General features: G+C 43.9%; 1 protein-coding gene across 1 annotated transcript in view; it reads right to left on the bottom strand.

Annotated features, from left to right (window-relative positions):
• LOC144175801 (cytochrome P450 4V2-like) overlaps nucleotides 1-13,883 on the bottom strand; it is a 54,768-nt gene that overhangs the window by 3,375 nt on the left and 37,510 nt on the right. Inside the window, exons 8-10 of the mRNA XM_077704803.1 lie at nucleotides 10,177-10,350; nucleotides 6,121-6,187; nucleotides 2,257-2,430 (exon numbers count right to left, since the gene is read on the bottom strand). Of these exons, the coding sequence (XP_077560929.1) occupies nucleotides 2,257-2,430; nucleotides 6,121-6,187; nucleotides 10,177-10,350 (415 nt within the window). The remainder of the gene's footprint in view (nucleotides 1-2,256; nucleotides 2,431-6,120; nucleotides 6,188-10,176; nucleotides 10,351-13,883) is intronic.

Genomic DNA, 13,883 nt, shown 5'->3' with positions numbered 1-13,883 from the left:
GCTGTCACGCATGCAGCCCAAGTTATTTCAACCGAAGCATTCGTTTCAACTGAAAACGACGTTATCCCGTTTCTAACTGCGAGCAGAACACCACCACCCCTCCTGTGTGTTCTATCGTATCTGTAAACGCTGTAGTTCCTCTTTTCGTTAAAAAGTTCGCTATCACTGATGTCAGAATGTAACCAAGTTTCAGTTAGCACCAAGATGTCGCTATTACTGTCGTCCAAGTAAGAGCATAACTGGTCGCGTTTAGGAAGTAAGCTTCGAATGTTAGTGTAAGTAACCGATAACGACGACAATTCTTTAGTTGAGTGGTTCTTTGGTCGCAAAGGGTGAACTCCTGTCCTTTGCTATATGTTAGAAGCAATAACAGTATCAGTTACGGGGTCATATGTGTATGTTTTATTGTCCATGCGCATTCTATCCACCGATAGCTTAAATGTCTTATTTTCTTCTCTGGCGAAAGCTATTAGTTTTTTTCTGGCTAGTCGGGTTGAGAAGGCGAAATCTTCACCAATCGAAAAAGTCGACCCCTTAAGCCTGTGCGCCGAACCTAGAATGGTTTGTTTGTCCTTGAAGAAGCAGAACTTCGCAATTATGGGTCGGCATTTATCGGGAGCAAACCCTCCCAACCTATGCACGCGATCAAACTTCAGGGTGTCGGAGGTAACTTTAAGCTTATCTGAGCAGAAGTTGACTATTTTCTGCTCAGAGCCAAGCCAGTCCTCCTTGGGGTTATCCTCAATACCATAAAACAATAAGTTACACCGCCGTGCCTTGTTTTCCATTTACTTTATTATAACGATTGAAGGCGGAATTTCTGTGGAATATGGGTTTGCGGGGAAATGCGGGGCGCTACACAATTCGCCATTTTCAGCATTCTCTTCATATTTTCAATATCGTTTGGCTTTGACAAATTAAAACCTATCTCCATTCTCGCAATTATAAGGATTAAAGGTAAAACTTTTCCGAAATTTGCATTTTTGTCTACTCTCAAGGCGTTACACGGTTCGCCATTTGCGCTATTTTTAACAGCGAAGCTTTTTCACAGATCGGAAGTTCTCCTGTCCACAACAAAAATGGCATGAAAATGTTGAGCGTGCGAACTGGAGCGCGTGCTTCCCGACAGCCGCCTACCATTCTCGACGCAAGTTTTGTCAAACCAAGCATACCTACGTAGGGTGATTGGCCCAGATTGGCCAAAAAAAACTCCCGCGTTCTACGTAATCGTGCCAACACTTTCTCGGAACTATAAAGACTCGATCGTTCACCGTAATCCTGGAAACACTTGCTCGGAACGGGAAAGACACGTCATAGCGTACGTGCCTCTAGGGTTATGTCCTATGATTGTCACTTCCAAAAAAGTAAATGTAGCTCACACTTATAGCAACAATCATCGAGTAAAGGTCGTTGAAGCAGCGAAGAAGAACCAAATCGGCTGCAATAGTGGACTTAAACTGTCGTGCTGGTCGTGAAAGTTGCGTAAAGCTTCGCTACCTTCAAGTCTTACGCGTGAGTGTGAGCTTTTTTGCATTTATTTATATATTTTCTATTTTTCGCTTTTTTCATTCTGCTCGTCCTAACATCTCCATTTACGCTATTATAACGAGTAAAGGCGCAACTTCCGCGAAATCTGCAATATCGTGGAAATGCAGGGCGTTACACGGTCCTGGCTAAGGGAGGGGGGCACTCTACAAAGAATGCTACGCATTAAAAAACAGCCAGTTCTGCCCAAGTACAGCACGCAGCGGTCACATCCGACATCACTCATTGTCACATATGGCTTGCCTGCCTAAACGCTGTATGCTTGAGAACTACAGCAGGCTCCATCTTTCTTCGTGCAAGATAACTTTCTATCATTTCGAATTTGCTCACCGTTTTTCTGGCATCGCGAAGCGACACCCAGATCTAGTTTTTATCAAAACGCATAGTAGCCTAAATTTGAAGGATAAACACTTTTCTCAATTGCATTCAACGATTCCTCAACAAGCTCGAAATTGCCGAGAAAATCTACCAAAACTGCATAATCAATAGTGCAAAAAAACACGCGTAGTTTTTCGCCTCCAAGTGACCATAGCGATGTTTGGGGGATTCAACATAGGCTGCGCATTTTAGCCTTTCCAGGGCTTCTCCGTAACACTGGATAATGTAGCCAGCTGTTTTTTTCTCTCTATGTTATAGATAAGCAGCTAATGCTGCCTTCACACCTACGTGTTACCGCAGCCAAGCTAACGGCAGCGTTGAGCAGCCACTTACCGAGACAACTTCTAGCACCGCCCGAGAAGGGGGCAAAAGCGAAGGTGTGGGCCAATTTCGGATCCATAAATCTCTCTGGTTTGAAAGCATCAGGGTCTTCGTAAAACCTCGGGTTTCTCTGGAGAAAGTAGAGAGCCACGAAGCCCACGGTTCCCCGAGGAATGGTGTACTTCCCTGCAAATATAAAAGAAAGTCATTCCGTAAGTCTTTCGAGAGGCATCATGCCTTGAATCCTCGCCATCGATGTTGATCAACTTTATGCGTCCTAAATTGTCGTAGATATTGCTCTGAATTCTACTAAAAACTAGGTTCTTGCCCTCCTCTTACTCTCTACTAAAGGAGCACCTTCGCGTCGTCATTTTGTTAATTAGGGCGCGTAGGTTTCCAGCAAAATGTTCGAAGTTGGACAATGGGGCCAACATTTGCCCGTTCAGGTACAAATACGCTAAGCGAGATATGTTCAAAAGCAACGCGTTGGATGCACCAACACGCCGCTGCTGCGATATTTATAGGTAAAGGAAATCTTAGTGACTTTATAGTTCTTCAAGTAAAAGTGCACGAGGCTTTTAGAAAAGTTCGGGTAAACACACGTACTTGTGCTTCTAGAAAAATAATTGTTAGCTGAGGTGTACAAGAAAAAACAGCCTTTAGATTGGGTCAAGTTCCCAAAATGAGTGCAAGCCGCCTGCAGGGCAGCACTCACTTTAATAATAAGGCTTAAAATATCGTACGAGTGGGAATGGTTATCGGCACCCAGGCAATCTTCCGCTTAACATTCCGTAACGGCAGAAATCACGTATGGTAACACGGCGGTGGTGAAGGTCGGCCAAAAAAGTATGGTCGAGGGATCAAAAGGTGGAGTTAGCGTACCAGGCAATTTCTGCAAAGCATTGGCTTGGAAATACCGCTAGCCTCAGAAGAAAAACATATAAAAGTCTACGTGAATGCCCCCAAAAAAGGATTTGTTTTATTTTCCATTTCGGTCCAGTGGTTCGATATGATGTGGACGCGACGTCACAGCCTGTACGCGGTTAAACGCTACAACTGCTATGCTACCTACTGCCTGCGCAGTTAACGCAAGAGACAGGTACATATGCTTAAGATTTTAGGGTTAAAGCCTGCTATGTTTTACTGGAAGGTTCACCTCGAATAACGACGTCGTGAGGAAGAATGAAGCAATACACTAGTTACCGAGGAAGGCTCAGAACAAAACCAAGGCTTTCCAACCTTAAATCAGATGATAATGACGCTCAAAGGTAACAAAAGTTCGTCTAATGACGATGATGGTTGAAACGTGAAGCTCTCTTCCACCCGAGAATCAAAATGCGAAGGGCCGCAGTCGAACCTGTTGCAATAAAAGTCAAAGCTGCAACGAACACAGTGCAAAGCAACCCAGAATCAAAGTGCAAACGGGAACAATCAAAGTGGGAACTGCCTGAGAGTAAAGTACAAACTTAGACAACCGCAAACTTTTCCCTCACGAAAAGCTGAACTCCCCCGCCCCCAAAACCCTCCGTCCTCGTTACAGCGCCGTCATTCCTCCTGTCAAAGCCCGAAGCTAAAGACTTCAACTTTGGCTGTAGATTTGGCTAAGTTCCCTTCAATTCAGCCGATGTCGTAAGCCAACACTGCGCGATGAACCTAAAGGAAATTCTTAGCTACCCAAATGCTATGATCGCGCAATCGGATAGACGACAGCTGTATAACGAGAGGAAAACAGGTTAAATTCCGACCGGCATCGATTGATCACCATCATCGTGTGCCCTTCCGTTACGCAAATTTGGCTTTCGTCCAGTGCGTTTTGGTTACAACACCGCTAGCTTTGAGTCCAAGAGAGCTTCCTTATAATCAGCAATTTGTGAATTATAGTGAGGATTAGTAAAAAAGTACTGAGATAAATTAACATAATGTATGGTGGTTTAAGAAGAAGTAAAATGGCTTAAGGGATAATAGGGTAGAAATAAGAGGAATTTATTTATTCTCAGCTCATTTTGGCCATTATTTTATGCCAATAACGAAAAGGAAATGCAGGAATGCAAGAAAGCTTCTCGCAGGCAGCTTGACGGGGGCCCAACTTCTTTTACGACCGATGTGGAAGCTAGGAATGAATTCCAAAATTTGTTTTTACGCCTTAATAAGCATGACCATCGAAGAAAAAAATAATAATTTTTACGCTCGTAATGAAGATGAAAAATGCGACAGCACGGGACACTCCTAGTGGTACACAATCAAACCAAAAACATCTCGCATATTTCAGGATTATGTGCCAATGAAAAATCCAAACGATTTAAAATTCAACAGCTCTGAGGGGATGTATTGCTCAACGCAAGGTAGCTGACGAAATGCCTTTAATGACCGTTATCCAAGATGGAGCGGGTTCACAGACGCGCGCCTGTCGTCTTCGTCGTCGGTGGTTTTCGTTTTGTTGTCACTGTCGATGCTGCTTTCGCGGCTGCGGAGTCTGGCGCACTATCGTGTTTCGTTCACTAGCGCCTGTACCATTGATCTCCTTTACACCGCATAGAAACACGCAATTACATTACATTCAGAACACGTTTTTTGTGTGCAAGTGGACTTCATTGTATATTCGGGGATTTTCGCGGTTGGTGTGTATACATAAATTTTGATTCGAGTTCTATCTTTCCTTCTGGGCTTTTTCTTCATTTCTGTCTCCGTTTTGTAGAGCTTATGTAATGATACATGTTTTCGGTTTCAATATTTATTTTGATAATTCTTTTTTGTAAATGGTGGTTCGTAGCCTCCACTAATATGCTAAAAATCTGTGAACTGGGCTTGTTGGCACTGGTTCATTCTACTACTGCGGAAACAACAGTCTGAGGCAAAGACACCACACGGGCACAGTGCAGACTAGCAACACAATTTTATTGAGGAAGCAAGCAATCTATAAAAGGCAGATACTTTAGGCCTTCACAGAATGAACGTGTCGTGCGTTTTAATCAACGTGAAAACTGACGCAAATGACGTTCACCATGCTTCGACGAAAGTACCTCATGGGGCGCTCTAACATCTGTTATCCAAAATTAAGAAGGGCTATCTCGCTGTTATCGAGATAGCTGTCATCAAGATAGGACGATGCAGGGATCTTCCAGGAACGGAGTTTATTGGAGCGAACATGTGTTCCGCAAAACCTCAAAGCACACACAAGCGTCGAAGAAGTAAACAGTGATGTCCAGGGCTTTCGTCGGTGAATCGAATGCCACGACGCTCAATCTGCATACATTTATCTATAGTGCTGTCGTGGCAAATAAACGAACGAATATTCATGCATTCCCACCTCAGACAGATTTTCAGACAGCGAACCTCGGCTGGATCTGGAGCATGGCTGTGGTTATCTGTCACTTTAACAACGCGCGTATTAGAGACGTCAGTCACTCTGCTCGGTTTGCATGTCCGTGTCCTTCGACATATCCAGTAGATGCTTTGCTCCGTCCTCCGATTCATAAGCATCTGGGGGACTTTCTTACTAAATCAAGCATCAGCCTACCGCAAACTACTGGTTGCATGTCCTGCAGGAAACTGTGATGTAAGGTAATTATGCCTGTAAGGTATGCCCGTAGGCCAAAATTCCGGTCATTATTTGTTGCTTCATGTGTACCTCCGTTTCCTCCCACCACCACAACCAAAATATAGGACTCTCTCATGCTTTAACCACGTAATTTTCAACCTGTTTCAACAGCTGTGTACGACCAGGTGTGTGCCGTATGCGCACACTGAAGTGTGTTTTTTAGCCTAATTTGTTGACCGCTATTGCCTTTAAACTTTTCAACTGCCGCTTAACTTCTTGAGTTATTGTGTGTTTTTTTGTCTCATTGTTACGCAAATGAACAACAAAAAAGGTCTTACCGATCGAAATGTCTTTCCGTAACGTCCGGCTTACAACTGGCACCGGAGGATACAGTCGGAGAGCTTCCTGCGAAACAGGGAGAAAGGGGTTCATAATGGCTGCTAGGCACTTAAGCCGTCGACTTTAAATGGGACTAACCTGATCCCAATCCCGTGCAACTTACTAATTCGTGACCCGTGGGTTTAAAAAGCATCGTCTACCCACACGAAAAACTTTATAAATCCATTGAAACGTCCCCAATGGGACAGTACGCCTCTTTTATAAACATATCACTTCTTTACTGAAATAGAAAATAAAAAAACGCAGTTTAGTTTACGCAGTTTTCAGTAGATTGCACTATCTGTGTAGAAAGCAAGGGTTTTATTTTTTATTTCTGCGCAGAATTGACATATCTCAAAAATAAGCAAACTAAGCCGTTGTGAACATTCATATGTATTTGTAAAGCATTTCGTATTGGTGCACGATTTTTTTGAAGCCTCACAGGAATCTTAACAGGTGAGTACCCCTTAAGTAATACATTTTCGCATCAGTGATGAATTGTAATGGCCAAAGCTTTGGTAATGTAATTTAATATGACACTTTGCAGGTATGCTCAAAGTACCCGACACTTTTGGTATCATTGCCTAGTCATTGTAATGTCTAGATTCGCAAATTTTCTCACTATAAATTCAATTCGCTGACTGCGACAACTCTTGGAACCCAGAAAGGGGTACCGCGGTCGCTACCTCCCTGCGCCTCGGCCAATTTCATGGGCGTATATCTAGGAATATAATGATCTGAAGCCATTAGTAATTTTTATGCCTGATCTAGACATGCTGCTGAATTGCAATAAAAACTTGCTAGGTAGAAATTATTTAATAGAATACAATATAAAACAATTCAACGTTTTTTTGTCACAGTGGGGTCCACCAATGAAATGTACTTAAAATCATGTCAAGTGTAGCGTAGATGCAAATATTTGTCCGGACTTTATAGGCAGATACTACGGAAACTACAGGGGTGAAAAGTTAACTGTTTAGTCAATGGTTCTTTGAACAAGTGTAAACGGGGGCTCTGAACAATATATTTGATATACCGTTAAGAAGCAATGAGGCCATAATTCTGAACAAAAAAAAAGGAAAACCTTAAGTTGAGATGCCTCTTAAAACGCCTCTATTTTTTAATTTCTGTGCAGGTGTTTGTACAGAACTGTACCTGCGTTACCAGCACAAACATGCTGCGTGATTTTCCTCCTAAAGCGCATAAAGCGCCAGAAAAACTCCATTGACCAGGCTCTCCATGAAGTACTGTGACAAAAACAAAGCGAGCTATTTTCTTCAGAAATTAACAATTTTTTTTTAAATCCGGAAGGCAGGTAATCCCTCTTGGGGTAAAAGAGCAGAATAGACACTAAAAAAATGTCATTTCCAATTTTAACATTGTTTACCGCAAGGTCTACCCCACCAGTCCTACATTCATATTTGCTTGTCGAATTCCAGCATTGCGAGCTGCTAATCTGAGCATTTTTTCGATAGCGCTATGCACTAAGCGTTCCCCCAGCCCTCGCGAATATCCGATCACCAGCGATTGCGTTCCAACAATAAAGAAAAGCCATCGCAACTGTGTGATCCCGCTGCATGCCCGTAAGCTAGCGCAAAGAGGGCTCCCGTACCTTAGCTTCAGGCTTTACGATGAAAGATTCGGCTGATTTTCCTTTTCTATTGCCTAGATTAATTTCTCCGAGTGTTCTTCTACCTTTAATTGGCCTTAGGTTTGCTACACGTGTACTGGTCGTACACGCATATGCAGCTTACAACACCAGCGGAGCGAAGTCGTCTGAGCGTCGTGACCATTCTACATACAGTAATCTCTCCTTAACTCGAAGTCGAAAAATTCACTAAAAATTTTGAGATAAGAGGAATTTCTAGTTAAGTGAAATGCTGAAAATTTGTGGCCAGGTCAGTAAAAGAACAGCTACCATGCTGGTAAAGAAAGCTCCACGGCAAAGGGAAGCTTTCGTATTATGCATGAAAAATTAGTTTTTATCAGTGCGGAAGAAAGAACTGCGTGATGCTCGCCTATTTCACGTTCGCATATGGTCCCAGAAAAGCGTTCTCAGGCTGCTCAATGCATCGCACCTATTCTTGGTCACCAATGCTACAATTTACCATGTTGTGAAGCGCGCACAGCACGCTTCTTGTTTCTGCCATTGTACGCACTATTCGCTGCTCATTATCCGCATGATCAGCTGCGTCGTCTACAGCTACCTCAAGGACGCAGGCGTTGGACAGCATTCCATTATTGGGGACATTGTTCTCGTACAGTGCATACTCCACGTAGCTTTGCCGTTCCCGACCGTGTTCTGCGCGTGGTGGGAGCTAGGCCTTAAGGGAACTAAGCGGAGAGCTTACCAGCTGCCTGTAGCAAACTGCTTTGTGTACTCTCTGTCAACATTTCGAGATATCCGTGGTCCCCCAAAAACCGTTTTGCGATAAAGGGGGAACATACATAGCGCCTATGGAAGGTAAATGCACGGTAGCAAAAGATTCCACCAAACCGATATTTCGAGACATCCCAGTTTGAGTTATCGAGAGATTACTGTGTTTCATTTGAGGTACTGTGGAGTTAATTTCACATCATACACCTTTCTAAGATTGATACATTATACAAACTATCGAAGTAACGCCACACTCTTTGAGGTAAAACACATGTCAGGCTCAGCGCCCGATTTCGCCGACCGATTGCGCCGGTACCAGCCCCGCAGTCTAGCCAATACGGATTAGTTCACGTAATAGGAAACGTCAAAGCAAATCGGCTACGACGACGAAGAAATCACAGCAGCCATTCAAATTAATTTTTCTACTAAAGAAATTCATGTAAACACATTTAGACTGGTCGCAACATGGCCTAGAGTTGTCTGCGCCAGTATTGTTACTGTGCTTACATATGACTTCAGTTTCACTTAAGGCAATGCCAGGACAATTAACGGTGGAAACGAGCGCATTGTAACAGATGTATCCAATTCTGTACAGTAAATCGAAAACTATTTACTCTATAACTAATGGCGGCCCCTATCCATCGCGTCGGTATGGCGACATTTCTACTCAAAGTTAATTATTGCCAGTGCACGTTGCGGTAAGGGATATAAAGGCGACATGCGTGTGAGCTAGCTACAGCAGAACAATTGAACTGGTGTTGTTATTCGCAAACCGGACAGCAATATATCTCGCGGTAAGCTGCGCAATGAAACGGAACAATGTGACGACAATGCACTCACAGCTTCCTTCATCGCCCCGAAAGAGCGAGTCATCAAACCCACACGCTGCCTGTGGATACACTACAATAAATAGCAAGAACACTGCCCATTGTCTAATTAGGAGGGGTAGGTCTGTACGATATATGTCACCAAGCTGATTCCATGCTTTGGCTTCTGTGACGTGTTTTGCACGTTTTCACGGTTGAAGACTGTCTGTGAGATCAGCCTTTGCTGAATTAGTCCGTAAGAGTATGCAGCGAAAAGAGGACGTTTCTGGAAATGAAGAATCAGAGAAATGGAAGAGAACTGGTAGCAAGGGAAGTGTGTGTACTTGTTGGTTAATATCGAGGAACCAAACAGCGCTCAGAACTGCACAAAGATCCTACACAGAGACATAGCTCTGTTTGCGTGTAATGCATTTGTTCGTCCTGCACAAGGCACTGTTTTGTGTCCTTGAAATTCGGTTTTTACCAACTGAGCATGTGCTAAGTTGTCGCATCCGTAGGCATGGAAAAGAATGAGACTGCGGCAAATTCTAATTCTCCGTAATTGAGCTTGCATGGAATCGGCAATTATTCCCGAACGCTGCAGGTTCCTTTCTCTGCTGGCCGAGTCAAGTAATTTGCAAGGTCCGCATTTCGATAACGCACCCAGCCGCGAAGAACGGCTCCACGAAGTGAACCTATCAACCAACATGCGCATATGTTGCAGTTGACACGTTAAATATGCAATAGGAGAACTTTTACGCAATGTCTGCCGCATGTTATTCGGGAGGGTGGCCAAAAGTACGAATAGTGGTCGGGGTAGTAGAGTCTCTCACCTTTAGTACACAGTCCATGTACGTAAGATCCTTCAGCTCCTCGTTTGTGATTGGAGTGTCCAAGCCCTCTCCGCAGACCAAGTCGATTTCGCCGTGCACCTTAGCCTGAGCTTCTGGATGCAGGCCGAGCAGGTGGAGGGTGTGCGCGATCTTGTTTGCAGTCGGGTCAAACCCCTGCGAATGGATAATGATGAACTTCAAGGCCGGCATTTTATGGGGCATTCGAGACGGGCTCTTCGCCAAAGCGCAGCCTGCACACGGAGCGAAATCGCAAGCTTCAGGCTGTGGGAACTGCGGGGATCCGCCATGTTTCCTACTCCTCCCGGTGAACCTCGGAGGCGTGAGCGGGGATCCCCATCTCCCATACAGCGTCCACTGCTCCTGCCATGAGGCAGGTGTGTCACGGTCATGGTCACGACGCACCCTCCCACGTCACTTTGATCGGAGGACCGGCAGGCTGGTCCTATTGCGCGGGCGAAGGGAGGCACTCTCTGGATTGAGGCAGCCACGGGAGCGGACGTGAGTACGTTGGTTTAGACAACTGTCCGGGACCGGGCCTACCGGAAGGCCCAGCTCCGGCCCGACCAAGTAAGGCAGTAAGGCAGTTCTTCACCACCAAGGGGCGGGAACGGGCCAGACATGGCTTTTTGGGCGCGAGCCAGGGCCGGACTCAGGCCTTTTGATGCGGGAGCGAGCCGGGCTCGGGCCTATTTGTTGTGCGCATGAGAAGTGCGGCCAGTCATCCTCGTGCCTCAGGACTATGGAAAATCTCTTTCCCCGCCGCAACTGGAAGCCACAGTGCTAATCCTGCGAACTTTCCCGTTTCTTCTTCCGTCGTATTTTGCGCGGTTTGAAGTGCGAACGGAATTACTTTTCAAGGCAGATCCTTCTGCGTGCAAGGGTTGTTTTATCCGTCCTTTTCTAACCACTCGCGGTAAGTAAAGAAAAGTGCATTTTGTGGGGTGACATTATCCTAAACCCAATAGCTAACACTCGCCTTCCATACGAAACGTTGTCTGAATCGTATGGCTTCTGCAACACCATAAAATCCCCGAAGCGAATAGGCAGCAATTCTAGCACACTCATAGATCACTTGTTAATACACCTTAGCTCTGATAAAGGACTGCCTGCGGTAAACTATCCTGACACTGAAATTGGAAACAGCGTGAAAAGACGGGACAAGGAAACGACGACACACGGCGCTGTTTTCTAACAACTGGTTGGTTTATTGCGGGGGTTGCGAAATATACCCAGAAAAGTGTGTCGTCGTTTCCTTGTCCCGTCTTTTCGCGCTGTTTCCAATTTCAGTACGCACCACCAACTAGCCCAAACCACCGTTCTAACGCTATCCTGTCACATCAGGGCACTTTTCTGGCGCATCGCTTTGTCGCACTTTCTAGCGGTACTTCATGCATGCTATGTCGACCTCGACATGACTTGATGAGAACCAAATACACAAAAATGTGTTAGCGATAAGAGATCCTGCGATATCTCGCAATGGCCCCCAAGAATTATATGAGCAATTTTATGGCGCGATTGTACAGTGTATAGCTGTAACACCTTCACGTACTAAGAGAAGCTACGAAACACCAGTCCATCCGTCGATTACAGGTAGCGCCCTAGAGCTTTCTTACAAAAAATAATATTGCTGTCAGAAGTATAAATAACACACGTGCAATGCTAAAGGAATGTATATATACGCGTGCTATAAAAATAAATATTTGGCGTAGATACGTTGATCAAAAAAGAGTATCATGCTCGCATCATAGTAGATAATCTGACATCGAGAAAATTTTGGGAATTTATTAGTTCCGTTTGGAATGGCAAAAACTGATGTCCCAAAGTTTCCAGATATTTCCCCATATGAAGGCTGCAATTCAATTCTGGTGACAAGTTTTATGAACGTTTCCGCAGCATTGCTAGGAATTCGGCGCTTCATTTACACTTCCGTTGTAATGTCGCACTGCCGGCACACCCACTGCACTCTTTTGCATTTTTTGATATTACCCCTGAAAAAGTAAGTGATGTAAGCGTGAGATTACCAACAAGTGAGGTGACAGTTTCTATACGATATAATTGAACATACGTTATTTGCCCTGATTTAGCTCATAAAAATACTGCTTAGCACTCCGGCAAATTCCCATATTCACTAAAAATAGCCAGAATTACACGAATTTATGAGTGACAAGCAGGATCAGTTCAGAAACTTTAGACAAATCTCAGTGCTTACTATAAAAAAACTTGTGTTCTGAAAAACTATTATCAACGCGAAATACTTAGTATGTAATAAAATATGACCTTTAACGAAAAGCCAACAGGGCCTTCGCCTGAAAACATGGACTATCACAGCGGTGATTTGCGTTGCAAACTGCTTGAATGAGCATTATCGGTATTTTTTTAGATATAAAACTACCGTTTTATGCCGTAGATCATGAAATACTAATACGCAGTCTCGAACGCAATGCTTTCTGTAAAAATACGCTAACCTTCCTTTGAATCTATCGACAATCCCGTCCGCAGTGTGTACAGGTTGACACACAGTGCTTCGACCTCCTTCCCATTACCCACGGCGTCCCACAGGGCTCTGAACTGGGACCTATTTTATTTTGACTGTAAATGAATGATGTTCAAAATTTATTAGTAACACGCGAACGATAGTCTACGCTGACGAGACAGTGTCAGTAATTTCACACAAGGAAATTAAGCAAATACAACCCCCGGCAAATAAGGTACTGAGTAACGCAGAATAATTATTTTCTGATTATTGAAAATCATTACACGTATCGAAAGCTAAAGTCATAATATTTATTCGAAAACCAAGACATTACGAAAATGTATTTATCCATAAATCTCTATTACGAAAAGGGGTGGCCAGTGGCCTAAGAAGAGGGGGGGGGGCTGTTTGGAAGTGGGGTCATTACGAAAATAAACGTGAAGTTAGCAACATCTACAGTTTAAAAAGTTAAGCCTACTGTTATACTGGTGGAAAGTTAGAAAAGGAATACATTATGAAGCTCATATTTCTGCTCTAGCTTAGAAAATCATGTCGTACCTTATATCAGGCACGACAGCATTTCCCCTTACAAATTTTCGAATGCTGCATTTCAGAATATTTCACTATCACCTAACGTATTCTATGCCATCAGGTGGCCGGGGGGGGGGGGGGGGGAGGTATGCCGATTTAACTTATATGGACTCCGTCATAACACTGCAAAAAAGAGCTGCCAGAATTATCACGCTTTCAATCGTACGGAGCACTCTGCTCCAAGCTTTAAAAACCTAGGTACTACGCCGTTCTTAGTCGCCAGAAACTACGGTACCGCCTGTATTGCCTACGAAATACTGAAAGATCCCCCTCTCACAAACAAGTTACTTATAGCCCACAGACCGAAAAAACAAAAAAAACGTAAACATTCTACCGGTTGGTAATTTATATAATATACAGAAATAACTATATGGAGCGATAATGTGGAATTGCCTCCAAGACCATTGTAAAGTAGAGAACTTATATCAGTTTTGCGTTGAAACCCGAATCGGGGACTATTAACCACTACCTATTGTAAATCTACAATTCAACAACTTCAAATTTTCCAGCCGTTTTCGTCCAATCTCTCCTTTGTAATCGACATAAATCACATAACTTTAGTGGAGACCAAATTAGTTTCCACCTTTAGCTGTACGCGCAGATTATGAAGGGAATTACGCAC

Source organism: Haemaphysalis longicornis, unplaced genomic scaffold (genome assembly GCF_048455015.1).
Source record: "Haemaphysalis longicornis isolate Haplotype H1 unplaced genomic scaffold, Haemaphysalis longicornis Haplotype H1 scaffold_3, whole genome shotgun sequence".
In the NCBI taxonomy this organism is placed as follows: domain Eukaryota; kingdom Metazoa; phylum Arthropoda; class Arachnida; order Ixodida; family Ixodidae; genus Haemaphysalis; species Haemaphysalis longicornis.
This window is presented reverse-complemented; position numbering and strand designations above follow the sequence as displayed.